Source organism: Herpailurus yagouaroundi, unplaced genomic scaffold (assembly GCF_014898765.1).
Source record: "Herpailurus yagouaroundi ecotype Mexico unplaced genomic scaffold, PumYag 428, whole genome shotgun sequence".
In the NCBI taxonomy this organism is placed as follows: domain Eukaryota; kingdom Metazoa; phylum Chordata; class Mammalia; order Carnivora; family Felidae; genus Herpailurus; species Herpailurus yagouaroundi.
In genome coordinates, this window is record NW_024412645.1 from 769,958 (window position 1) to 797,770 (window position 27,813).

At 39.9% G+C, this 27,813-nt stretch overlaps 1 protein-coding gene across 1 annotated transcript; it reads right to left on the bottom strand.

Moving 5' to 3' along the window:
- Positions 1–262: 262 nt before the first annotated feature.
- Positions 263–25,375, bottom strand: DRG1 (developmentally regulated GTP binding protein 1). Its single transcript, XM_040464041.1, has 9 exons — positions 25,230–25,375; positions 24,258–24,381; positions 21,714–21,889; positions 15,081–15,150; positions 11,667–11,836; positions 9,772–9,902; positions 7,925–8,092; positions 7,292–7,414; positions 263–892 (listed from the first exon to the last, which is right to left on the bottom strand). Exons 1-9 carry the CDS (start codon positions 25,269–25,271, stop codon positions 793–795), a joined length of 1,104 nt encoding a protein of 367 aa, XP_040319975.1. The 5' UTR covers positions 25,272–25,375; the 3' UTR covers positions 263–792.
- Positions 25,376–27,813: the final 2,438 nt, after the last annotated feature.

A 27,813-nucleotide genomic window follows, 5' to 3' on the forward strand; every position in this document is an offset into this window, starting at 1 on the left:
ACATATGTGGACACACAAACCTCTGCTCAGGTAAAGGAAAGAGACCAATAAGAGCCAACATTCACTAAGTACTTACATGCCAGATACCGTGCTAAGTATTTGACAAGTACTATCTCCCTTAATACTAACAATCTCCACTCTAGAACACAAGTGCTATTACCATCTCCATGTTACATGAAGAAACTGATGGTTATAGAGGTTGTATAATTTATGCAGGGTTTCAAAGCTAATTAGAAGTGGCCATGCAATTCGAAATCTTGCGTCTGGTCAGAGTACTTTACTCAACTGCTACATAACACCATCTCCCACATGGGCTAGCCTTGCAGGGAATAATCAGTTAACTTACATCAAGTCCTTCCTCTTTCCAGTATCATCTGCGAAAGGCCACTTAAGAAGAGTGAAGGCCACATCCAGTTGGAAGGGTTTCCCATGACTAAACATCAAGTAAGATGTTGCAGTCACATTTTTATCCATTTCACACTCAAAACCAAGCTCCCAAATAACCCCTTCTGCAGCTGCCTCACTGTACATAGTCATCTTCATTCAGTCCATCCCAAAACAAATTCTGACAATGACACGTGAACTGCATATAGCTGGCTGGCTTACCAGGTCCTTTATGCAGTTGAATTTACAAGGTGACACCAACTTAAGATAAGTAAAGTTCCAGTTTGGGTGCCTCCATTTCCCTCCCCTGAATCCTGATCCACTGGCTGCCAAAGCCAGAAGGGGTCTCGGGTAGGGTGCTTAGTCATGGGGAAAGCTCTTGTGGTTGGCCCGGCAGAGGGATAGGTTTCACTTCTTCACAATCTGAATGACATCCTCATCTTCCAACGTATGGTCTTTACCCACTTTTTGAGGATTGTGTTTCACAGACAGACCCCAGACCAGAGCGCTGTAGAGAAGGGAAATAAAAAAAATAGTCAGTGTAAATAATCACCTAGCTTCTACCCTATTTACCTGGATGCCACCTTTCTGCTCAGATTTAGCATTCTAGCTCTTAAGAACTATAGGCTTACAACAGCCAAAATCCCCTCTCCAGAGTCAAGGACCAAATTCAAAGCCCAGAGGTATTAGCTTTCCCGGCAGTATAGCACAATGGCACCTTCACATACAAAGTGGCAAAAAATTTTGGAAGTTGTGTGGTTCCTCTTCTTCCAGAGCCAATTTAGGAAAGTCAAAGAGAAAAAACACAAATGAGAAATGGTACAAGACTAATTTAAAATTAAAAGAAAAAAATAAGGGTTATAGAAAAATACACTGAATGGGGCGCCTGGGTGGCGCAGTCGGTTAAGCGTCCGACTTCAGCCAGGTCACGATCTCGCGGTCCGTGAGTTCGAGCCCCGCGTCAGGCTCTGGGCTGATGACTCGGAGCCTGGAGCCTGTTTCCGATTCTGTGTCTCCCTCTCTCTCTGCCCCTCCCCCGTTCATGCTCTGTCTCTCTCTGTCCCAAAAATAAATAAACATTGAAAAAAAAAATTTTTTTTTTAAATAAAAAAAAAAAGAAAAATACACTGAAATAATTCAGACTGAAAACTGATTCTTATACTGTCAGTTACAGACTGTTACTGAATACCAGTTTTTATTGGGTCTACTAAAACCATAAAGCACCTCCCTCCTCAGCCATGCTACGAAAATTCTTCCTCCCTCCCAAGACACCGTAACTAGTATGTTCTCCTGATTTTTTGAATTTATGAAGATAATTTTTATCTACAGGCCTCCAATACTAAAAATTTGTTGTGCTAGTAACAGAAATTGAACAAAACATTAAGACCTGCCTCACAGAGGCTAAGAATCTTGTACCAAGTGATAGAAAAAGGTGGCCATGTTGTTATTATATGGTCTTTGCAACAAAACATCTTTAAAAACCTATGTTCCAAAAAGAAATCACTGAACGAGATTTCACTTTGTGGAAAACAGATAAATGACAGTTACAGATACAACACCATTAGTAAAACAAATATACATAAAATTTTTCAATGCACTAACAAGCAAGATAAATGCAAGGTGACCATTTTATAATCTTAAACTAGATAAATAGTTTTTAATAATCATATTCAATGCCTGCGGCAATATCAGTGCCTCCTATTTTATTGATGGCAGTGTAAACAGGTTCAGCCCTTTTGGAGAGCAATGCACCAAAACATATCAAAGGCCATATTATTACTAATCCTAGATTAAAGTAATTAAAAGGGAAAGGTCTGTGGATGAAGACAAGAAAACTATGTAAAGTAGCAAAAAATGCAAAAAACATGGTTATAAAAATGACGTGAATCTTGCAACACACAGAAAACACATAGTAAATGATCAAAGGACATGTACATGTGGTCAAGGACATAAAAAGAATGCAACAAGGACAAATGTTACAATTAGTAGGCCTAAAGCTGAATTTTTATTAAGATGGTTAAAATGCTCTTTGTTTCATCATCAAAAAAAAAAGATGGGTGCCTTGGGTGGCTCAGTTTATTAAGCATCCAACTCTTGATATCGGCTCAAATCATGATCTCAAGGTTTGTGAGATCGAGCCCCGCATCAGGCTCTGCACTGACAGCCTGAAGCCTGCTTGGGATGCTTTTTCCCTCTCTCTCTGCCCCTTCCCAGTGCATGTGCTACAAAATTTTTTAACTTTAAAAATTAAAAAAAAGAAAGAAAACAGAAAAATAGCAACCAAACAAAACTGTTTGGTTTTTTTTAATTTTTTTTTTAATTTTTTAAATGTTTATTTTATTTCTGAGGGAGACAGAGACAGAGCACAAGCAGGGGAGGGGCAGAGAGAGAAGGAGATACAGAATCCGAAGCAGGTTCCAGGCTGTCAGCACAGAACCTGATGCAGGGCTCAAACTCACAAACTGTGAGATCATGACCTGAGCTGAAGTCAGATGCTTAACCAGCTGAGCCACCCAGGCGCCCCTCTATTTGCTTTGATAGGTCTCTTCTCCAAAATATTTTTCTCCCTCCTCATTTAATTCCCTGGCTAACTTACAGTTCTCTAGAGGTTTAGAACAGCGTCCTGCCACCATGGAAGGTAAGAATTATCTAGAAATCTATCACATTTGAAAATGGAAAATATCTAACTTCACAAGACTCTCCTGCATTAATTGAAATATATGCTAAAATATAATGGTTTGAGGATAGTGAAAATTAGCACCTGCACATGGAATTTAGTTACTTTGGATTAAAGGAATGTCAGGCTTAATAAAGGTCTTCACTCTTCTAATATTCTTAGGATCAGCAACAAGTATTTTTATTTTTTTTGTTTATTTTTCAGAGAGAGACAGAGCATGAGCCAGGGAAAGGAAGAGAGAGGGAGAGAGAGAAAAATACAGAATCTGAGTCAGGCTCCAGCCTCTGACCTGTCAGCACAGAGGGTGACATGGGGCTTAAACTCGTAAACTGCGAGATCATGACCTGAGCTGAAGTCAGACATTTAATTGACTGAGCCACCAGGCACCCCAAGTATTTTTATTTTTTTACGTATATTATTTTTTTTATTCTTTTACATTTATTTATTTTTGAGAGGCAGAGAGAGACAGAGTACAAGCAGGGGAGGGGGAGAGAGAGAGAGGAAGACACAGAATCTGAAGCAAGCTCCAGGCTCTGAGCTGTTAGCACAGAGCCCACTATGGGGCTCAAACCCACGAAACGTGAGATCATGACCTGAGCTGAAGTCAGGTGCTTAACTGAGCCACCCAGGCACCCCAAGTTTTATTTTAATTTCAGTCAGTTAACAGTGTCATATTAGTTTCAGATGTACAATATAGTGATTCAACAATTCATACATCACCCAGTGCTCAACAAGACAAGTGTGCACTCCTTAATCCCTATCACCTATGTAACTCATCCCCCCACCTCCTAGTCACCTCCCCTTTGGTAACCATCAGTTTGTTTCTTATAATTAAGAGTCTGTTTCTTGGTTTCTCTCATTGGTTTTGTTTCTTAAATTCCACACGAGTGAAATCATATGGTATGTTTTTCTCTTATTTCACTTAGCATTATACTCTCTAGATTCATCCATATCATTGCAAATGGCAAGATTTCATTCCTTTTTATGGCCAAATAATATTCCAGTGCATGTATGTGTGTGTATACATCTTCTTTATCCATTCATCAATGGACAAAAACAAGTATTTTTAAAATGTCATTATTTCCATATTTTCCTGATCTTCTACAATGATTTTCTATTTTCTTCAATTTTAAAACAACTTTTTAAATTTCAGCCCATAGAGTTGAAAAGAACTATTCATAGATACTGTAATCCAGTTAGTTAAAATATTTCTCATAGGGTTATAGGTTGCAATTCTGAACTACTACATATATATATATACGTGTATACACACACACACACACACACACACACACACACACACACACACACTAGAATTAAGTAAATAAGTAGATTAAGTAATGATAGCCAGGTTTCTCATGGTTGAAGAAAGATGTTAAAAATAAGAAAAAGGAAAAGGCTTTAAAACAAACCCTGTGGTGTCGAACTGGAATCAGAGGTAACCATATAAGCTCACAGGTTTTTGGTTTTTATTTATGTGTTTATGTATGTATGCATGTATTTATTTATTTATTTATGAAAGAGAAAGAAAAAATGTGTGTGTGTGTTTGTGTGTGTATCAGCAGGGGAGGGGCAGAGAGAGGGAGACAGAAGCACCATCAATGCAGAGCCCAATGCAGGGCTCGATCTCCGACTATGAGATCACGACCTGAGCCGAAACGAGAATTGGATGCTTAACTGACTGAGCCACCCAGGCGTCCCTAAGTTCATGGTTTGTTTTTTTTTTTTTAATTTTTTTTTTCAACGTTTATTTATTTTTGCGACAGAGAGAGACAGAGCATGAACAGGGGAGGGGCAGAGAGAGAGGGAGACACAGAATCGGAAACAGGCTCCAGGCTCTGAGCCATCAGCCCAGAGCCTGACGCGGGGCTCGAACTCACGGACCGCGAGATCGTGACCTGGCTGAAGTCGGACGCTTAACCGACTGCGCCACCCAGGCGCCCCTGTTCATGGTTTTTAAGATAAGGATGCGAGGGTGGGTAAACAGATGGATAAATAGGAAGGACAAGAGAGACACAGAAATAAAGATGTAAGCATGGGTTAGTATCCATACATACACTTCCTAGCTGTCTGCTGAAACGGCCTATAAACAATGATAGCCCACTAACAATGAACACACCTAGCACACACATCTTGTATACCAGGGCTTCTTGGAGAAGTGACTGATTCCAGGGGTGGTGCAGGGAAAAATCATTATGAATCAGGAGCATCTAGTAGTGCCAAAAAGTAAGGAAATGCTTAAAAAAAAAAAAAAAAAAAAAAATGGCAGTTTACTAAAAGAATACAGAAGCCAACTGAAGGGGTTCCTAACTGCCAAACCTAGAACACTTTGAGTAACAAAATAATGGTAGTACTGGATTATGGCCCATGGAAAAAATACCCAACAGCTCATACCAATATAATTATGAATTAAATTAATAGAGAAGCAATAGCTCTAACTCACAGAACTCCAGTAAATAAATGTAAAATCAAAGAGGGAAATAAAGAATCACCATTAGACAAACAACACTGCAATAAAAGTTGCCAACAAGCTCCACTGATAGGTACTAAAATCAGCAAGAAGAGAAACATGATTTGCATAGTCTCAGAGTAACTCCCCCAAAATATTTATCAAATACAAAGAAAGAAAAGTACTATGTTTACAGTAAAGAATCCGAACCAACACCAACTTCACCAAGTGATTAAAGTAAATATCACTATCAATAGGATATACTGACATCATGATTCTTGTGATAGGATGCATTGAGGATATGTCATAGTTTTTGTGATATTCTTACCAAAAATGCATGTCACTTCAGTCGTGAGAGAACACTGAACAAACCCAAAGTGAGGGACATTCTACAGAATAACTGACCAGGACTCTTCAATGTGCCAAGGTCATCAAAGACAGTGAAAGGTTGGGGCGCCTGGGTGGCGCAGTCGGTTAAGCGTCCGACTTCAGCCAGGTCACGATCTCGCGGTCCGTGAGTTCGAGCCCCGTGTCGGGCTCTGGGCTGATGGCTCAGAGCCTGGAGCCTGTTTCCGATTCTGAGTCTCCCTCTCTCTCTGACCCTCTCCCGTTCATGCTCTGTCTCTCTCTGTCCCAAAAATAAATAAACGTTGAAAAAAAAAAAAACTTTAAAAAAAAGACAGTGAAAGGCTAAAGAAATATTACTGGGAGACTGAAAAACTGGAAGACTAAGGAGAAGTAACAACTATATGCCACGTAGATTCCTGAAACACAAAATGGACACTGGTAGAAAAGGTATTAAAACTCAAATAAAGGGCACCTGGCTGGCTCAGTCAGAAGAGCATGTGACTCATGGGGCGCCTGGGTGGCTCAGTCGGTTGAGCGTCCAACTCAGGCTCAGGCCATGATCTCACGGCTCGTGAGTTCGAGCCCTACGTTGGGCTCTGTGCTGACAGCTCAGAGCCTGCAGCCTGCTTCTGCTTCTGTGTCTCCTTTCTCTCTGCCCTAACCCACTCGCATTCTCTCTCTCTCTCTCAAAAATAAAATAAACATTAAAAAAAAAAAATTTAAAAAAAAAAAGAAGAGCATGAGACTCTTGATCTCAGGGTTGTGAGTTCAAGCCCCATGTTTGGTGTAGGATTACTTAAATAAAAAAAATAAATAAATCTCAAATAAGGTCTAAAAATTAGTTAATACTATACCAATGCTAATTTCTATTCCTGATAACTGTACTATGGTTATGTGAGCTGGTAACATCAGAAATGTGGTGAGGGATATAAGGAAACTCTTTACCTAATTTTTCAACTTTTCTGTAAGTCTAAAATTAGCTCACTTAGCTCAAAATATAATGTTAGAATTTTTTTTTTTTTTCAGCCTGTTAGAATTTTTTTTTCAGCCTGTATCAGCAATGAAAAGTATATGAAAGAGATTTAGGGAAATTTACCCATGCTTAAGGTTTAGAGTGGGTTTCAGTAACCACTGGAGGCCAATATGATGCTGGCAAGAAGAATTCACATTTATGTTTGCCAAGAGGAATATGAATTAACAGAATAAAGTCAGAGCCCTTTGTACTGTCAGCTCTCCTGACCCGATGAGGCTTCTAGAGCTCTTCCTGCTCCAACTTAGCATGGTTTTAGGAAGACATTGCAGAGTTCTAACCAAGCAAGCATTTCAGCAGTCTCCCTGATGCCCGTTTTCTTTAATGCTACCCTAAGAATTGGTAGTTAGTGGAATCAGTAGCTCCCATGGAAAAGAAGGCACTACATGCCCATGATACTTACTATTTAAATTCTTTGATAAGATTTTTGTGAATCTTCATGCAGAAATCCTCCACCGTGGTCCTAGAGTAAGGCAGTACCACTGGGGATGTATAATCTGGCAACTGGCCTTTGGGTTTGGTGTAACTAGGACAGAGAGGGAGCAGAGGTTGCTTACTTCTTGGAACGTTTCATGTGTTAAAAGCAAATCAACCCTCCATCACCCCTGAGAAGATCAGACACAGATAACTTTCAACTTGAGGAAGAAAGTGCCCACAATATGGCCTGGCACATGATAGAAATTAATATACTTGTATCTCCAAAAAGAGACAAATTACAGGGGCGCCTGGGTGGCGCAGTCGGTTAAGCATCCGACTTCAGCCAGGTCACGATCTCGCGGTCCGTGAGTTCGAGCCCCGCGTCGGGCTCTGGGCTGATGGCTCAGAGCCTGGAGCCTGTTTCCGATTCTGTGTCTCCCTCTCTCTCTGCCCCTCCCCCGTTCATGCTCTGTCTCTCTCTGTCCCAAAAATAAATAAACGTTGAAAAAAAAAAAAAAAAAAAAAGAGACAAATTATGTTAATGAGTTCCAGGAAGTATCATTTTAGGACAGTCTGGTTTAATTCCTACAGCAATATGACCCTTTCCACTAAGACTTACATCCTCACTAGCTTCAGATAGTCCCAGATCTTTTCCAATAGGTCGTCAAAATTCCAGCGGTGATGGGCAGAAATGGGGACACAGTGAGGCACCTTATAGATGATATCCAATTCCTCAATGGAGATCTGATCAATCTTATTCAATACATAAATACAAGGGATATAAACTCTACAGAAATAGAATAAAATAAGACATTAGTCTGGAGCCTTTGACAAAACCCTCAGTGTGATTATTAGCATCTCCTTGCTCAGGACCCCAAATCAGAGATTCTCAAGAGGCACAAGAGGCAGAACAACCCCTCAATCCCTCCCCACGAAAGGCTTCCTACCAAAATAAGGTCAAATGTCTGAAAAAGTAAACTATGGGTTGAGAAGTAACAAAACTCAGGCCCTAGTCTGAGCCATGCAGCTAATTACTGAGAGATCATACTGCAATAGAAGAAACACAAGCTTTGGAGTCACACAGACTAAATCTACTCCCACCTTTGTCACTTCCTAGATGTAAGTCCCTGGGAAAGTCTCAGAGTCAATTTCCTACAAAGTTGTTTTATGAATTATAAATGTAAATAAACTTTTAATAACATGTTTCATGATAATTTTTTAAATAAAAAACATAACATCTGGCAAAGTCACAATCCTAATGTCCAATGAATAGGGCAGCCAAGGCTACTAATTATTGATAGCAAGCCACAACTTCTCATGCTTCAAATGCCTCACTTATACAATGGCCTAACTCAAAGAATTAGCCTTTGCTTGTTTTCAAATGAAAATCAAATAAATCCATCCAACAAATAGAAACAAATGAACAGGAAAGCAACTAAAAAATATTATGCTCAATAAGAAACTCTTAAAAACTGAGAATAGGGGCGCCTGGGTGGCTCAGTCAGTTAAGCGTCCGACTTTGGCTCAGGTCATAATCTCACGGTCGGTGAGTTCGAGCCCTGCGTCGGGCTCTGTGCTGACAGCTCAGAGCCTGGAGCCTGCTTCAGATTCTGTGTCTCCCTCTCTCTCTGCCCCTCCCCCGTTCATGCTCTGTCTCTCTCTGTCTCAAAAATAAATAAACGTTAAAAAAAAAAAAATTTTTTTTTAAATAATTAAAAAAAAGACAAAACAGAATAAACTGAGGGCTGATGGGGGGTGGGAGGGAGGGGAGAGTGGGTGATGGGTATTGAAGAGGGCATCTTTTGGGATAAGCACTGGGTGTTGTATGGAAACCAATTTGACAATAAATTTCATATATTTAAAAAATAAATAAAAGGAAAAAATAAAAATAAAAATAAAAATTTAAAAATAATAATAAAATAAAAAATAATAAAAAATATTATGCTCAAATGCCAGGAAAAATTTTTACAGTAGCTTAAATTATTAATTTAAAATACTAATAATAGTACTTTTTCATGAAATAGGGCTTTAGCTACATACCCTTAGGTTACCCTTAGAGAGAACAGATACAGCCCAGCATGTTGATTTCTATAGGACAGCCTACAGGCTTTCTCAGATGGATTAATTCTGGGACAGCAGATTGTGAACTACTCCCTTCCACCATTGTATGACACAGCTTAGGGGACAACCTAGTTCACAGCAAGTAACTGAAATGGGGAATTTAACCATCATAACCAAATTTAAGAGCAAAGAAGGATGTTAGAAATCAAAACCAATTTCAATTTACAAAAACCAAAATCAATTTACAGCTAACAAAACCAAGGCCCACTATTTATCTGAGATACTAGCACAGCTAGAGTTAGAATCAAGATATCCAGAATTAGAATATCCAGATTCATAATCCAATGTTTCCACTACAAGGCTTAAATTGAAACTCAAGCACCAGACTGTACATGTAGTCAGTACCTGTTTCCTTCCACCACATCAATAAGGTCATCTGCTGTGGCATCACTACGCAGAGTCACATCAGCATTGTGAATTTTGTATTCAGCCAAAATGCTTTTCACAGTTTCAGCATCCAGCTCACTCTGAGGGCACTAAATGAGCACAGAAGACAGTAACTGGTCACAGAGCAAAAAAATCTCCCAAGAGTATCCATCATTGTACCCGAATAATTCTAGCTAAGGAGCAAGTTCATTTCTGAAGTCTGTTATCCTGGATAAGAGTAAATGACTTTTATTAGCAAATACTTGAAAACTAATAATCTTTCTAAACTCAAATGAAGGTGCTATAGACTGAATCACTCCCACCCAAATTCATATGTTGAAGTCCCAACCGCAGTATCTCAGAATGTGACCTTTAGGGTTAAAGACAGGGTCTTGAAAGAGTTAACTAAGTTAAAATGAGGTCATATGAATGAGCCCTAATTCAATGTGACTGATATCCTTACAAGAGAGGGAGATTAGGATACAGACACACAGAAGGAAGACCATCTGAAGACAAAAAGGGAAGACAGCCATCTACAAACCAAGGAGGGGCCTCAGAAGAAACCAACCCTGCTCGTACCTTGATCTCAGATACCCAGCACCTCTAGAATTAAGAGAAAATAAACTTCTGTTGTTTAAGCCACCCAATCTATATAGCAGTTTATTATGGCAGCCTTAGCAAAAAATTCAGAAATAATATGAAATGTTCAAATTCAATTATGACAGGATAACGGGAAAGATCTTTTGGGCAGGACAGCTTAACTTTATGCTAGTCATATTATCTGGACCTCTAGAATGTTAAATGTTGTAGGAAATTCTCAGACCTCAATTATATGACTTAGAAGCAAGCAGCATGGAGCAAACTGATTACTCCTCCAATATGAAATATTTTCTTTACTTGGCTTCCAAGATTTCAAACTCTTCTGGTTCTCCTCCTTCTTTCTCTAAGAAGTCTTATTTGCTGGTTCTTCCTATCTCCCCAATCTATAATCATGGGGTGGGAGTTGGGGAGGAAGCTCCATCCCTGAACCTCTTTTCTATTTATACTTACTTCCTAGTGATCTCAGCTAAGCCCATGGCTCTACAGTTGCTAACCAGCAAATTTGTACCTCCAGCCTTGATTATTCCTCATATGCCTATTTGATGGTAATACTTGGATGTCTCACTAGCATCTCAAACCGAATGTCCTGATCTTCCCCTCCCCTCCAATCCTATCCTACCCAAAGTGCTACCATTTTAATAATAAGAGTCTATTTTTCCAGCTGAGGAAAAAATCTTATAGTCCTCTCTCTCACAACCCACATCCAAATCAGGTGTAATTCCTACCAGCTACTTCCAAAATCTTTTGACAATCAAGCACTTCTATCTCCCCCACTGTTACAACCCCACCAACACTCTCCATCCCTTTTCCCTAGTTTAATTTTTAGATTTATCATCATCTAATATACTGTATGGACTCATTAGTTTTGTTCGTTACTTTTCCACACAGAATGTAAGGACAGAGATTTCTGTCTATTTTGCTCCCTCTTCCAACCTCCCTCCTTTCCCAACAAGGGCCTAAAACAACATTTTGCCCATGGTAGGCGCTCTATAAATCTGTGTTGAATAAATGAAAACACTTGATATTAGTAGCCATCTACTTTATGCAAGCATTAAGACTGGTCTATACTCCCACACCATACCAAAAAATAACCTAAAAGAAGAAATGAAGTTGCAAAGGTAAGTCTGAGATTGATTCTTGTCCTACTCTGTCAGTCATTACAAGGTTGTTGTGTTACCTCAGTTAGTGCTAGAAGCCAGGTAATTTCCAAATGTCAACATCCTTCCACCCTAGTTCCTTTAGCAGCCTGTCCCACCCATGTCACCTCCACTTACGGTGGCTGTGAGATTAATGCCTCCTTTATCCTTCTTCTTAAAGCCAATGTTAGGGGGTTTGCTGTTCAAACGAATGCCAAAGCCTTCCAGCTCATTTTCAATTATCTTTTTATGCCCCAAAGGTTTCAGGACATCCAGAACAATCAGGATCAAGTTACATGTTCGGGCCACTGAAGAATGGAAAAAATAATTTACATGTAAGCAAAGGTCACTAAAGACTTAACTAAGCCAGATACTCAAAAGCTGGAGTATTGAGAGGGGTAGAATTCCATTTAGAAACAAAGGACTTTTTTTTCCTATTAATATAAAGACACACATGAAGTTCTTAAGGTTACCAAATTCTATCCCAGAAGTCAATTTGCAATGTATGCCTTGTTTTCTCCTGGTATCTCTAAAAGATGTGTTAACTTCTAGATACACACTAGCAGAAAAACAAGTCAGAATGAAGATAAGAACCAGGCAATAACCTAAATCCCTGAAAAAGTTTAGAAAGATTTAAAACAGTAAGAATTCTAAAAAAGATCATCTGCTTAGCATATTTTTAGTCAACTTTATTACCAGCATAATTATATACACATATATTACATATATTATATATTATCAGTGTAATTTATAAAAAATAAACTGTGTCCATGTCATACAGTTTAATGACAAATATATATACCTGTATGGCCACCATAAGCAAGCAGGATACAGAACATTTCCATCACCTCTGAAATCAATCTTCCTCTTGATTCCCATTCAACTACTCATCTGCTTTCTGTCACATAGGTTAGTTTGGCAATTTTTAAAGTTTCATATACATGGAATAATACAAAATACAGTCTTTTGTTCCTGACCGTTTTAATTTAGCATAATGTTTCTGATATTCATCCACGAATAACTTTTAACATATGATTCTATAAATAGTTAAAATTAGTAATTCAATATAAAGGCAGAATAAAAACACTTTCAAACATGAAAAAAACAGAAAAATTTACCTATCAATTTATCTTTTTTCTGGTAGTTTACTAAAGAATGTGCTTCAGCAAAACAAAAATGACCCCCAAAAAGAACACCGACTCTAGGAAACAGAGGATTCCACACAAGAACACAGAAGAAAGTCTCAAGATGACAGCCATGCAAAAGAGTTTAGCACTGCACTATCCAATATAGACTCCACTAGCCACCTGGGCTATTTAAATTTAAACTAATTAAAGTGAAAAAAAATTGAAATTCAGTTCCTTAGTCACATTAGGCACATTTAAAGCACTCATCAACCACACATGCTTAGGGGCTACCATACTGGAGAGCATAGATTCAGAACATTGCACTCCTGGACAGTGCTGATCTAGAAAGCAACCAATCCAGATTAAAGCAAGAAGACAGGGTGCCTGGCTGGCTCAGTCAGTAGAGCATGTGACTCTTGATCTCCGGGTTGTGAGTTCAACCCCCACCCTGCATGTGGAGCCTACTTAAAAAAGACAATAAAATTAAAAAGAAAGAAGACAGGGTACAGGACAGTAGTGTCAGGGTTGTGGGGAAAGAATGAAATCAGCAACTCTTGAGCTATATTTAAGTATCTAGAAAAATACTGATGGATAAACATTTGATCTGTTAGAATATTTGAAAAATAGTAGCAAACAAAGAAATGTAAATAAAACAATTACTAACTCCATGAAAAACAAATTTCAAAAACAGATTCAAGAGAAAATAAGCGAAGTCACAACACACTACTTATCTTAGCATTGAACAAAAGTTATATATTCATTACATAATAATGTAAATTACAATTGATAAGTTAACTACAAACTGTGATACAATTTCTTTGAAAGACAAGGGGTAGGTGGGGACCTGGCTGGCTCAGTCAGTGAAGCAAGCGACTCTTAACCTTGGGGTTATAAATTCAAGCCCCGTATTAGGTGTAGAGATTACTTAAAAATAAAATCTTGGGGCCCTTGGGTGGCTCAGTCAGTTGAGCATCCAACTTCAGCTCAGGTCATGATCTCACAGTTCGTGAGTTAGGGCCCCATATCAGGCTCTCTGCTGTCAGCGCAGTACTGGCCTCGGAAAACTCTGTTCCCCTCTCTCTCTGCTCTCCCGCTCACACGCGCACCTCTCTCTCTCAAATAAACATTAAACACAAAAAAATTTTTTAATAAAATCTTAAAAAAAAAAATAGGAAAAGTCGTATGGAGTATAAGAGAGCTATTCTCAATCATGACATGAAACCAACAGATGATATCTAAAATTAATTAATTAATCATGAAATGGCAATATAAGCATAATATTTAAAAATATGAAGGCAAAGGCGCCTGGGTGGCTCAGTCAGTCAACCAACTCTTGATTTCAGCTCAGGTCATGATCTCGCAGTTCTTGAGTTCAAGCCCCACATTAGGCTCTGTGCTATTGGTGCAGAGTCTGCTAGGGATTCCCTCTCTGCCCCTCCCTAGTTCACACGTGTGTTCTCTCTCTCTCTCTCTCTCTCAAAATAAATGAACTTAAAAAAAAAAAATGAAGGTAAAAAACAGAAAGAACCGTTGAAGAGTTGACAATATTTGCCAATGGGGAATGACGGTGGAGGTGAGGAGAGGTGGAGTAGCAGATTGTTGCAATTTATGACTGGCCTTTTATAACATTTTTACTTTTTTTTTTTTTTAATTTTTTTTTTTTAACGTTTATTTATTTTTGAGACAGAGAGAGACAGAGCATGAAGGGGGGAGGAGCAGAGAGAGAAAGAGACAACAGAATCGGAAACAGGCTCCAGGCTCTGAGCCATCAGCCCAGAGCCTGACGCGGGGCTCGAACTCACGGACCGCAAGATCGTGACCTGAGCTGAAGTCGGACGCTTAACCGACTGCGCCACCCAGGTGCCCCCATTTTTACTTTTTTTTTAAATGTTTATTTATTTTTGAGAGAGAGAGAGAGAAAACAAGCAGGGGAGGGGCAAAGACAGAGGGAGACACAGAATCCAAAGCAGGCTCCAGGCTCCAAGCTGTCAGCATAGAGCCCGAAGCAGGGCTTGAACTCACAAACCACGAGATCATGACCTGAGCAGAAGTTGACACTTAACCAACTGAGCCACCCAGGCACCCCTGTAACATTTTACCCTACATAAAAGAAGAAGGAAAGACATGGGTGGAAGTCAGGAAACCCGAGTTCTAGTTCTGAATCCTTCTGAATCTGCCACAAACAGTGCTACACTGGACTGAAGCACTTCACTTTTCCTGTCCTTAATGTTTCTCCTCAAATGGAGATCTGGATTGTTACTCTCTGAGGTCCCTTCAGGTTCTGACATTCTATTCCAGTAAGAAGTCAAGTAAAACTATGCCCTTCATTGTAGTAAAATCTCTAAGTCCAACAGTCCCCATCTAAAGCAACAGTACCTGATAAAGGGATGATATCCCAGAATGATGGCAGCCTTGAACCACTCACCTGCAATGACTTGACGGCCTCTGCCTTTCCCATCCTTGGCACCCTCAATGATACCTGGAAGATCCAGGAGCTGCAAGATTAAGGATGGGGAAAGGAGAGAAGGAAAAAAAAAAAACACACACACAAAAAACAGTCATAAATCTAAACAGATCAAATAGAATAATTTATTTTTCAAGTATCCAAAATATAAAGGATTCAAATCTGATCTTCCTTATAAGCTGTGTATTACTTTACTATGCATCCAAATGTCAGCTACAAGTTTTTTATATACTTTACATCTAGTTTAAAATGTCTAACAACCCTGAGACCAGGATATTGGCTGAGGTTCATACAGGTTAAGTGATTTGCCCAAAATCACAGTCCAAATCAAGTAAGATCTTAATTTTCTGAAACCAATATTGCACTGTATGTTGGCTAACTAAAATTTAAATCAAAAAAAAACCCAAAAACAAAACAAAACCCCTCACATTTTGAGGGCCAAACTCATTATTCTGCATTAGTATTCCCCTAATATTCCCCTTCTTTTCAGAAGGTTGAGCCCCCCCACACCAATTCCTTACTGTAGACAATAGCCGGATCTTGATATTCACATGATACACTCAGAGCTTTGCCAATCTTCCAAATTGCCCAATTCACAAAAATTTCTGCAGTCATTCTTAAGCCGGTGAGCACAGAATAGTCACCTGCAAAACCTTTTTAAATGCAGATATCTGAGCCCCATCCTGCAAATTCTAATTTAGAAGAGCAAAGTTCACATATTGATATGTACTTCAAAAGGCTCCATGGGTGACTCTGATGTGTGTTCCCAATTGAAAATGACCGCTCAAATGCCCAGAAAATGCAGTAAAGTAAAACTTCAGAGAAGTCCTACTGTGTATACCTAATAGTAAGAACATAAAAACCAACTTCATAGCACACAAATCAAATGCACATCTCAGCAAAATTGCAAACTATTAGTCATAAGCCCTTAAGAGTCCACTGAAAACAGTTAAGAGCATATACAAAATCTGAAAATACCAAGGGTCCACTGCATGGCCAATACTGAATTATCCACATAAATGGAGAAGGAACAGAGTTGCAGCTCATCAAAACATCATTTAAAACTAGCTTTTGCTATAAGCCCATGTGACCTTATAAAAACATACTTCACATTAAATAAACCACAATGAAAAAGAATTCAGAAGGTGTTTAAACAGTTCAACTTTTCCTTTCAAGAACCTACTCAAATCTCCTCCCTATTCTTCACTACATAATAATGTTACCTTCTCTAAGACTAATATAACACAACAAAATCCTCTCTCTTCACAAAAGATAATGCATGTTGAATACATCAACCTTGTCTTGGAAACTTTAGTTACTCTGATTTACAAGGCTACATGGGAAGTAATAAGCACACCAGATCTTGATTTCTAAACATCATTCTCCAATAAAAGAAACTAGAGTTCCTTCAGAAGTGGTTGACTTCAGGGCTAGAGCAGGGAAAAAAATCTAAGATTAGCATTGTCTTGCCAAAAAATAAGTACTCTCAAAAAGATGGGGACTTATGGAAAAGAACACAAGAGCCAACCTGAAGGAGATCCTAATTGTCAAAACTGGAACAATACGAGTAGTAAAATAATGGCAGTACTGGACTATAACCCATAAAATAAATATCCATGAGCCTACATTGATACATACTATTGAATAAATAAGACAGAAAAATTCTTCCAAACAGAATTCCAATTAAAACCATGTAGTAGGAAAGAGAAAAAAAAAGAATCACTATTAGGCCAGAAGCAGAGTAATAACTACTGCAGACAGGATCCACAGATGAACACTAAAATGAGTGGGCAAGTTTGAGAAACAGGATTTGCATCTTCTCAAAGTACCTCCCCCAAGATACTTATTAACTACAAAAAGAAAGGTAATAACTTTTTAAAAAAGAAAGATAATAGCTTTACAGTAGAGAAATCCTATAGATACTAATGTATTTAACCAACCAATGCAGGTCAGCAACAGCATTTAAAACATGTAACATAATGAATCCCATGATAAGATGCACTGAGAAGGACACACCATCACTTCAGGGCATTCTTGCCAAGAATATATTAAAACCTCAGTCTAATTATGAGAAAATATCAGACAAACCCAAACTGAGGGACATTCTACAGAACAATTACTCAGTACTCTTTAAGTGTAAAGGTCTTAAAGGACAGGACAGAGTAATTATTACAGACAGCAGGAGAATGAAAAAAAAGAACTAAATGCACCATGGAATGAGAAGGCATTTGGTGGGAAAATTGGTAAAAATCTGCAGTCTGTAGTTTAGTGATCACTGCATCTATATTAATCTATCTCTAGTAATTCTTCTGTGATTATGTAGAATATTAACATAAGGGGCATCAAGATGAGTGATACAAGAGAACCTCAAAATAATTACACTGAATGAAAGAAGCTAACCAAAAGAGAGTACGTTTATATTTACACATGGTCTTATTTATACACAACTCAACCTGTAAACTAATCTGCAATGACAAAATATAAATAAGTAATTGCTTGGAGATGAAGGGGACCATGAGGGAGGGGGCATTTGGAAATTTCTGGGGTTGGTATGTTCATGATCTTGATTGTGGTGATGTTTACACCAGTATATAGCTATGTCAAAACTAACTAAATTTTATACTTTATCTAGTCTATTGTATGTAAATTATACCTCAATAAAGAGGTTTGAAAAAAAAAGTTCATCATCAGTTGTTCCTAGAAATTAAGTCTAGAGTCTACTTCAACTCTCCCAAAGAGTCTATAATCTAACACTTAGTAAATCTTTCTGCTATATATATTATATATGATATATATAATATATATAATTATATATTATATTTAATTATATAATTATAACCTAATTATATATTTTACACAATATATATTCTATATAATAATTATATAAGTATAATATAATATATATTATATATATATATACACACATAACATAAGCAAAAGGCTTTACTATATACACTGAACCTCGCTGATGCTATCAAAAACTCAAAAGGAAAATCCATCTGTATAATCTAAAACTCTTAAACATAGAATATGACTATAATATCATATAAAACATCATCTGAAAGAGAATATTACACTGAGAGAAAAGAACACAAGTTTTCTACCTATGGCAGCTAAAACGCAGGGGAAAATTTATTGAGGCCCTAGAAAAGTAAAAACAACTTAATTTTAGCTTGTCTTGAGAGGGAAATATCTTTAAGGTTAGAATGAATCATTTAAATGTGGCAACTAAATTTCAGACAATATCAAGGCACATTCAGGGTGATATGGCTGTAGACGTGGCAATCAAATTTCATTCAATAAAATAACGCATGCTTAACATATCTGAATTTCATATTACAACCAAGAGATAAGAATAAATATTTGTTTAAATCATGAAACTGTAGGATTTTAAGAATTCAATGTTAAACTAATTCAAACTCAAATGCCTTTAGAGGTTAAAGCAACTAACTTAAATATGCAAATCAATTATATACATAGAACAACAGGAGTGCTAGGGACACTAGCAAGGTGAAAACAAGCCCCATAATTTTAAAAACTGAACATCCTCTCTGCAGGCTAATCTCCGCCTATGTGATACATCAATTTTCTTTATAACATCCCTGGTAAGTGGTGGTTCAGTCACCTCCAGACGTAGTAATTCTTTGTCTCGGGAGATACCATTCCATTTTTAGACACCTTTACTATTAAAAAACATCATCCTTCCTAACAAAAAACACAGAAATCTCCCTCCTTATAATTCTTAGTAGTAAATGGTTCTAGCTTTGTACACCTCTCCCTTCCAAGTCACAGATAATGAGTGCTCTGCCACAAAACAACCATTTAAAAAACATTCGAGGGCAGTCATCTTAATCCTGTTGTGTACTCCTTAACTTGGTTTCTGGAGAAAGTCAGAAGGGAAGGAAAAAGAGAGGAGAGTGCACAGGCAGAAAAGAAAGCACCATGCAAAAAAGGGGGAAAACACCTAAAAGGTCAGGAGACACTGAAATGAATGCTTTGTGGGAAACACAAGTAAAGAAAGGGGCTAAGTAACTTTATTCTATTACACTCAGAAGCCCTAAAAGAGATGTCAATGGCATCTCATCAGGGAAGAGGTTATTCTAGGAGCTGCCAAAACTGTGATTATCAGTAAGACTCTGAAACAAGATGCAATCAAGCAGTGGTCCAGATATGCCCAAGCATCCTCACTCTTATTATATACATTTGAACATGGAGTACCAGAAAGATCTACATGGGCACCTAACCAGCAGGAAAAAAAAAAAAAGCCATTGAAAATACTACCAGGTGGAACTCCTGGGTGGCTCAGTTAAGTGTCAATTTAGGTTCATGTCATGATCTCAAGGTTCATGAGTTCATGCCCTGCATTGGGCTCTCTGCTGTCAGCTGTCAGAGCCTACTTCGGATCTTCTGTCTCCCTCTGGATCTGCACCCGCCTCCCCACCCCGCCTCCCTGCCCACCAGCTAGTGCTAGCATGCACACACTCTCTCTCTCTCAAAAATAAATAAACATTATGGGGCACCTGGGTGGCTCGGTCGGTTAAGCGTCCAACTTCCTCTCAGGTCATGATCTCACTGCTTGTGAGTTCAAGCCCTGCATTGGGCTCTGTGCTGACAGCTCAGAGCTTGGAGCCTGCTTCAGATTCTGTGACTCCCTCTCTCTCTCTGCCCCTCCCCTGCTCATACTCTGTCTCTCTCTGTCTCTCAAAAAATAAATAAATGTTAAAAAAAATTTTTTTTAATAAATAAACATTAAAAAAAAGGAAAGAAGATATTACCAAGATACTGGTCCCTTCCTACTTCAGATTCTATAATAAAGAAGTATGAATACACTTTACAACTCTCTGCATAGCTCAGCAAGAGGGAAAACAAATGCTTATACCAAGAGTTCCCTAACAATGAGCCAAGGTACTCTGTGGCACCACAGAGAACTCAGAGTCCCATGGGATATTCTAAATTTTCAAGAGAAACAGCAATTCTTGATATATGTCAGACAATGAGGAAACTACTAGCTCCACATACTTCACAATTTCAACACTACAGCCTACTACACTGCTTTCAATTATGTCAGATCAAAATTTTGGGAAGTTAGATTTTTCATCAGTGGCTATAATAAAAAGCACCACACAAAAATCAATGTGGAAAAGGAAACAAATGTGGTGGTATCCAATCTGATTCCATGGTTTGAGAAGTTATGTGGTACCCAACAGTGCACACATCCCATTAATAAATAACTGTAGCTGTAAGGACATAAATACTTAGGTTGTTGCTTGGACCTAACAAACTAAACCATTAGGTATTTATTGTGGCCTGGAGTGCCATGAAAAATTACTGGGAGAAGAAAAGTTGTCAGGAAATAATTACTAAGACACTAAGGGTACTGTGAATCAAGCAAGTCTGGGAACCTCCAGCCTAGATTCAAATGTCATAGAATTCAGAATCTTAAAAAAAAAAAAAAAATCAGAATCTTGCTTAGCTGTGCAGCCAACAAGAATATGTTCCATTATATCTTACATTTACGTACACCTTCTTTCATACCCAAAGGAACTCTTCATTTGGGAGCCCTAAATCTATCATCTATCTAAGAAAAACTCAGGACACTAACTTCATCAGGCCTCACGGATAAGAATTATCTTCCAAAAAGGATTTTATCACGTTATTTCTTTTTTTTTAAAGTTTCTGATGGTTCCTAGCTACATAGAAGATAAAATTCAACTTCCATAGCGGGCACACAAAGGCCTTCATAATTAAGCTCCAACCTACTTTTCCGGATTCAGTTTCTACCACTCCTGTCCACACCTAAGCTTGCACCACAGCAAGCTATTTACCGTTATGGCTGCCTGAAATTGCCCTTCACCTTCTCTGGCTGATAAAATTCTACTTGAACTTCAAGACCCACCTCCACTGTCATTTTCTTTTCTTTTTTTTTTTTTTTTAACGTTTATTTATTTTGTGAGAGAGAGAGACAGTCAGTCCAAGGCACAGAGCCCAACATGGGGTTCAATCCTACGAACCATGAGACCATGACCTAAGCCAAAATCAAGAGTCAGACGCTCAACCGACTGAGCCACCCAGACACTCCTCCATTGTCATTTTCTACACGAAGCTTTTTTAGTTCTACCAGACCTTCCCCCAATATACTCAGGTGAAAAAGCAGTCCCTTCTTTCTATGTGTTTTGACAGGCACTATCCCACTGTATTACTGTCTGTATGTACTACTCTATCATGCTTGCTAGACAGAAAGGGCCTAGTAGTTCAAAGGTTAGGCCTGGCATACGCACAGCTTCCCGTAAGTGCTTTTTATTTTTTATTTTTTATTTTTTTTCAACGTTTATTTATTTTTGGGACAGAGAGAGACAGAGCATGAACGGGGGAGGGGCAGAGAGAGAGGGAGACACAGAATCGGAAACAGGCTCCAGGCTCTGAGCCATCAGCACAGAGCCTGACGCGGGGCTCGAACTCACGGACCGCGAGATCGTGACCTGGCTGAAGTCGGACGCTTAACCGACTGCGCCACCCAGGCGCCCCCCGTAAGTGCTTTTTAAATTAACGAAAGACTGGATTTCTTCCCTTCTGTGGCCTGCAGGCCTGACTCACCTGGATCTTGGCACCTTTGTATCTGATGACACCAGGCACAGTGGTCAGAGTAGTGAACTCATAAGCTGCCACCTCAGAATATACTCCCGCCAGGTTGCTAAGTAGTGTTGACTTCCCCACTGATGGAAAACCCACAAAACCAATTCGAGCATCACCTGTCTTGGCCACATCAAAACCTAAAACATCAATAAATATCAAAAAGAAGAGGAAAGTTATCTCTTAAAATGTTGAGATTCAGGTAATTCCTTTCACATTCTAGTAGTCTATCCATCTAGGACATATTTCTCCAGCTTTCTACAGTTTACCTTCCAGAACTTAAGCACACAAAATTTTCCCTAGAGCAATTAACATGGAATATTTACTTAGAAACGTTATTCTTCACTGTTATATACATTTCTAGCACCCATAGTATTTTAGGCTTGAAGGTTATATAATAATTGATCTGAAAAATGGGTTTCTTTTTTGTCTTACAAACTCTAAGAACTGTATGATTAACTAGGTTTGCTTTTCTTTTTTTTTTTTTTTTGGTAATGGCTGCAAACAAGTTCAAAGGCAAATTTATGGCCCTCCTCTAGGAAGTGTACAGACTTTATGACATTATTTTTGGTCCCAACCTTATCTCTCTTGGCTTCAACTTATTCTTCCTACTTACATTTCCTTTTGCACCAATATCCTTATTTTTTATTTTGTTGATGTATGTATGTACATATTCCTGTAAGCCAATGAAAACCTCTTTGGGATCAATACAAGATATACATAAGGGCTCCTGTCTGGCTGTCTTTTTTTTTTTTAAAACCTTTTATTGAAGCATAAAGATACACATAGAAAAGTGTCTGATTATCACAAGGCAAACCAGCTAAGTAATCAGCATCCACCACAAGAAATCATATTCACCATCTTCAGAAGCCCCCTCATCCCCCAATCCTGCTATTACTGACAAAAGAATAACTGCCATTCTGACTTCTACGACAACAGATCAGTCCTATTTAATTTCTCATTTTGGTGCAGCATTCCATTTTATAAATACAATATATCACAATGTACTTAACTATTCTGCTGTTGATGGTCATCTGGGAGTTTTCTGCTTGGGATTAAAAACAAGTCTGTACATTTCTTTTGATGACTATATGTATGCATTTTTGATAGGCTTGCCCCCAGAAGTAGAACTCCTGGGACATAGGTTATGCCTACATTCTGAGAAAAGCATACAATTCTTGATGTTGGGGTCGTGAGTTTGGGTCCCATTGGGTGTAGAGATTACAAACATAAATAAATAAACTTAAAAAAAAGATACATAGGGGTGCCTGGGTAGCTCAGTCGGTTGAGCAATCGACTTCAGGTCAGGTCATGATCTCATGGTTTGTGAGTTCAAGCCTCGTGTCGGGCTCTGTGCTGACAACTCAAGAGCCTGGAGCCTGCTTCTGATTCTGTGTCTCCCTCTTTCCTGCTCCTCCCCCACTCATGCTCTGTCTCTGTCTCAGAAATAAACATAAAAAAAATTTTTTTTTAATTTTTTTTTTCAACGTTTATTTATTTTTGAGAGAGAGAGAGACAGAGCATGAACGGGGGAGGGGCAGAGAGAGAGGGAGACACAGAATCGGAAACAGGCTCCAGGCTCTGAGCCATCAGCACAGAGCCTGACGCGGGGCTCGAACTCACGGACCGCGAGATCGTGACCTGGCTGAAGTCGGACGCTTAACCGACTGCGCCACCCAGGCACCCCCAAAAATTTTTTTAATAAAAAAAAGATATATATAGAACCCTAGTTCATTACGTAGAAAATACTCATTTGCCTTTGAAATCAGCAGACTGAAATAAGCACAGCTCAAGAATTTAGAATTAGAAAATACAAATCTACCTTGATAGACTTTTTTAAAGATTTTTGTTTGGGGCGCCTGGGTGGCGCAGTCGGTTAAGTGTCCGACTTCAGCCAGGTCACGATCTCGCGGTCCGTGAGTTCGAGCCCCGCGTCGGGCTCTGGGCTGATGGCTCAGAGCCTGGAGCCTGCTTCCGATTCTGTGTCTCCCTCTCTCTCTGCCCCTCCCCCGTTCATGCTCTGTCTCTCTCTGTCCCCAAAATAAATAAACGTTGAAAAAAAAAATTTTTAAAGATTTTTGTTTTAATTAATTACTTATTTGTTTGTTTGTTCTGAGAGGGAGAGTGAGCAAGCAGGGGAGGGGCAGAAAGAGAGGAGAGAAAGAATCCCAAGCAGACTCCGCAGTGTCGGCGCAGAGCCCGATGTGGGGCTTGAACCCACAAACCGTGAGATCATGACCTGAGCTGAAATCAAGAGTCGGATGTTCAACTGACTGAGCCACCCAGGCACCTCTAAGGTTTTATTTTTAAGTAATCTCTACACCCAATGTGGGGCTCAAACTCACAACCCCAAGATCAAGAGTCACATTCTCTACTAACTGAGCCAACCAGGAGCACCTACTTTGATAGAAATTTTTAAATTATTTTTAAACCATACAGCTATATTATTTTGATAGAAAATACACCAAAACAAAACAAAACAAACCAATGCTGAAGAAAAACACAAACCTTCTCCTGGCCCACCACCACCACCACCTTTGGGGGTAATGAGTTCTCTACGAAGCTTAGCAAGGCGAGCCTTAAGCAGCCCTAGGTGGTGTGCTGTGGCCTTGTTCTTTTGAGTCCGAGCCATCTGTAAGGGAGGAATCACAGTCATAAATCAGAAGCAGTTCCCACAGGTTAAAATATCCAGAATGAATGCTCCCTCAAATCTGAATGATTTTTTTCCAGATCCTACTGTCAGTATACCCATTTTAGTCAGACTTAAAAAAAGGGGGGGTGTCTGTGTAAAAATCCATTCTCTTCATCACCCAGCCCATTCTCACTACAGAGCAAACAACTGAGGCCCAAAAAGAAGACATGACCAAGGTCATTACAATTAGCATTCACAGATCAGACTAAAACTGAGCTGTGGATTCCTTTTCCAATGCTTGTACCTGATATGCACCGTCTGATACAGGGTCACCACTTTCCCGATTTTAAAGAGCTCTGAGCACTTCAGACAATACAATCACATAGTAATTCGTGTGGAATCAACAGCTACCACAGATGTTATCCCAGATACATTCCCGGGAGCAATACTCTGGGAAATCCAGCCATCAAGTAGAGATTGGGGGAAAGGGAGAAGGGTTTTGAACGCTGAAGAAAGATACTGAACGAAGTACGTGAGCTGGTCAGGGCTGGACCACAGAGAGGAAGAGGATTCAGTGTTGACCACAGAAAAGGAAGACTGAGAGGAACGATGTTCGGACAGGAGCCGGACACTGGAACGGGGTACCGACCAAGGTGCAAGGTCCGAGCTAAGGGGAGTCGGGGGGCTCCGGCGGAGGCTGAGGGGAGTGGGGGGACACGGGGCCGGGCTGAGAGGAGTCGGAGAACGCAGGCCCGGTCCTGACGCGGCTGAAGGGAGTACAGGCAAGGGCAACACTGCCGAAAAAGGAACGCTCCGAGGGAGAGTGAAGCGCCAGCTGTGCCCATTACCTCGGCTTCGATCTCCGCGATCTTGGCTAAGGTGCTGCTCATGGCGGCGAGTCACCGGGGGGCGTAGTGGCCTGCACACAGCCTACCTCCCCTCACACAGCCGCCTGCGGACCTGCTAAGGCCACCAGGCGTTACTGCAGCGCGCAAGCGCGGTACTTCCTACTTCTCGCGAGAGACTTCGCGCAAGGTTCACCGCGAGATGTACAGCTTGGAGTAATCTCCTCCCCTTCAATCAACCCCGCCCCGTCCCGCGAGCCAGCGCGGTGTCATAGAGCCCGCGGGAGCGGGGGCCAGAGAGGCCGACCTGGTCTGTACCTCCCCGAGCGCGCGGAGGGTCGCGCGCCGCTCGGCCCCGCCCCACCGGACCTGCGCCCACGTACTCTTCCGCGCCCGGCCCCCCGCGCATGGCGTGTGATAGTGGCTTCTGGTTACTGCCGTACAGAGCCGCAGCCCTCCGACCTTGGGCGTCAACGCCTGGTGTGAGTGAAAAGCTCACTCAAACCATCTACTTCTCTTCCTCACCAGCACCTACGGGTCCGGAGGCCCCTTTTCACAGCTGGGGACAGTCCCCGGCGAACCCCTCGGCCTCCTAGGTTGAATAGAGACTGATCTTCGGCCTGTCTCGCCCTCTTGGAAAAAGAAAATGCCCCCTTTCAGTCATTCAAAACTATATTTAGGTGTCTGTTTTGTCTGTCCCTAACCCCGAGTGCAGTGTGTGGTACATGGTGAACCTGCAATAAGTGCATGGTTGAATGGATAAATGTCAGTACCAGTGTTTGTAACATAGCTTGTAATACTGAAAACTATGAAACTATGTTAAAGGCCTATCAGTAGGGAAATGGATAAATAACGTAAAACACTATTTGAGCCATTAAAACATAGCTCTGTGAGGTCTGACTGGAAAGATGTACGGGACATACTGTTTAAAAATGAATAAATAACCACCTACGTTGTGATCCCATTTATGTTATTTTTTTTTAATGAGGTGTTTAGGTATACGTGTATGAAAGTGCATTGTTTAAAGATCTGAATAAAAGGATACAGTCTCGAGCTCCTAACAGTGGAATGGGATACAAGGAGAGAGGAAGAAAGACTTTAACTTGTTATTCTACATCTACATCTTTTGAATTTTTTAAAAATATGAATGTTATGCATGTATTACTTGTGTAATAATAAAATTAAAAATTGCAAAAGACAGTTCTCTTCCCTGAATGTCTTGTGCAGAGGAAGCCAGGACATCCAGGAGCTATGTGCTGGTTTTGAAAGCAGCTTCCTGTGGGATCAATGAATTCTTGTTGATAGATTGGTTGATCCGCTGGGAGTCCCTGGGCTAGGCTTAACCCACAAGGCTGGCCTCCACTCAGCCCTGGGAGGGAAGTTTATTTATATAAATTTGTAAGTAAGAACAAGTCCAACTTGCCAGAGACAGAAAAGGAGGTTTTATTAGGCATAAGGGAGGGGATGGGGAAAGGAAAGCTTTTACATTAGATCCCCAAAGGGCCTGGTAGTTTCCTTGTTCTTTTTTTTTTAACCTCAGCCTTTTCATAAATAAATTAAGGGGTGATGAGGTAATTAGATCTTCTACCATTGGTAATGGAGGAGGGAAGAAGAGGAGAGGAAGTCCAGCTGGAATGGGATATGATGATCAGTCTTAAAAGACAGATAAAATCAAATCAGCAGGTCTTTCCTAACTCAAAGTACTTAAGGAATTAATTGGCTGACAGTATCAAGGGCATCGCTGCTCTGTGAGTAGGTTCTCCTGCAACTAAGTTAACAATCTCATTGCTCAAGGACACCCCAGGACTCACCTGGGGGGCCCCAAGCTGTCAAAAGTGTGCCAAAAGGTAATATTCATCTTCCCCAGGGTTCTGGGTGGCCGTCTTACTCATTCCACTAATATTTACTGAGGTCTGACTGCTGCCTGGCACTGTACCAGAACTGGGGACAGAGCAAAGTGAATCAGACACTGTCTCTGCACTTAAGAAGTATCTAGGTTAGGAGGCCAAGGCCAGGCCTTTAAGCTCAGCTCCTAAGAGCCATAGCTAACTCAGGTCAGCTTGGTACTAACTGCAGTAGAGGACCTGTTTTGCCAGATGGCTAAACCACCAGTGCCTTGGCATTGTATTTCTTTTTTATTATTATTATTGAAAAAAAATGTTTTTAATGGTTTTATTTATTTTTGAGACAGAGAGAGACAGAGCATGAGCAGGGGAGGGGCAGAGAGAGGGGGAGACACAGAATCTGAAGCAGGCTCTAGGCTCTGAGCTGTCAGCCCAGAGCCCAACTCAGGGCTTGAACTACGAACTGTGAGATCATGACCTGAGCCAAAGTCGGATGCTTAACCAACTGAGCCACCCAGGCGCCCCAACTATTTCTTTAAAAATAAATAAATAAATAAATAAATAAATAAATAAATAAATAAATAAAAATAATGAAACAGAAGAAAGACAAAAAAGCTTCATCTCTTGCCAGGACACTCCAACCATTCTGAAATAATTGCACTTCTTCAAATGTGCAGGGGTTTGCTGGCATTTTTTTTTTTCCTGCTCAGTATCCTATTCTCCCACCCTTTCCTTCTTCCACC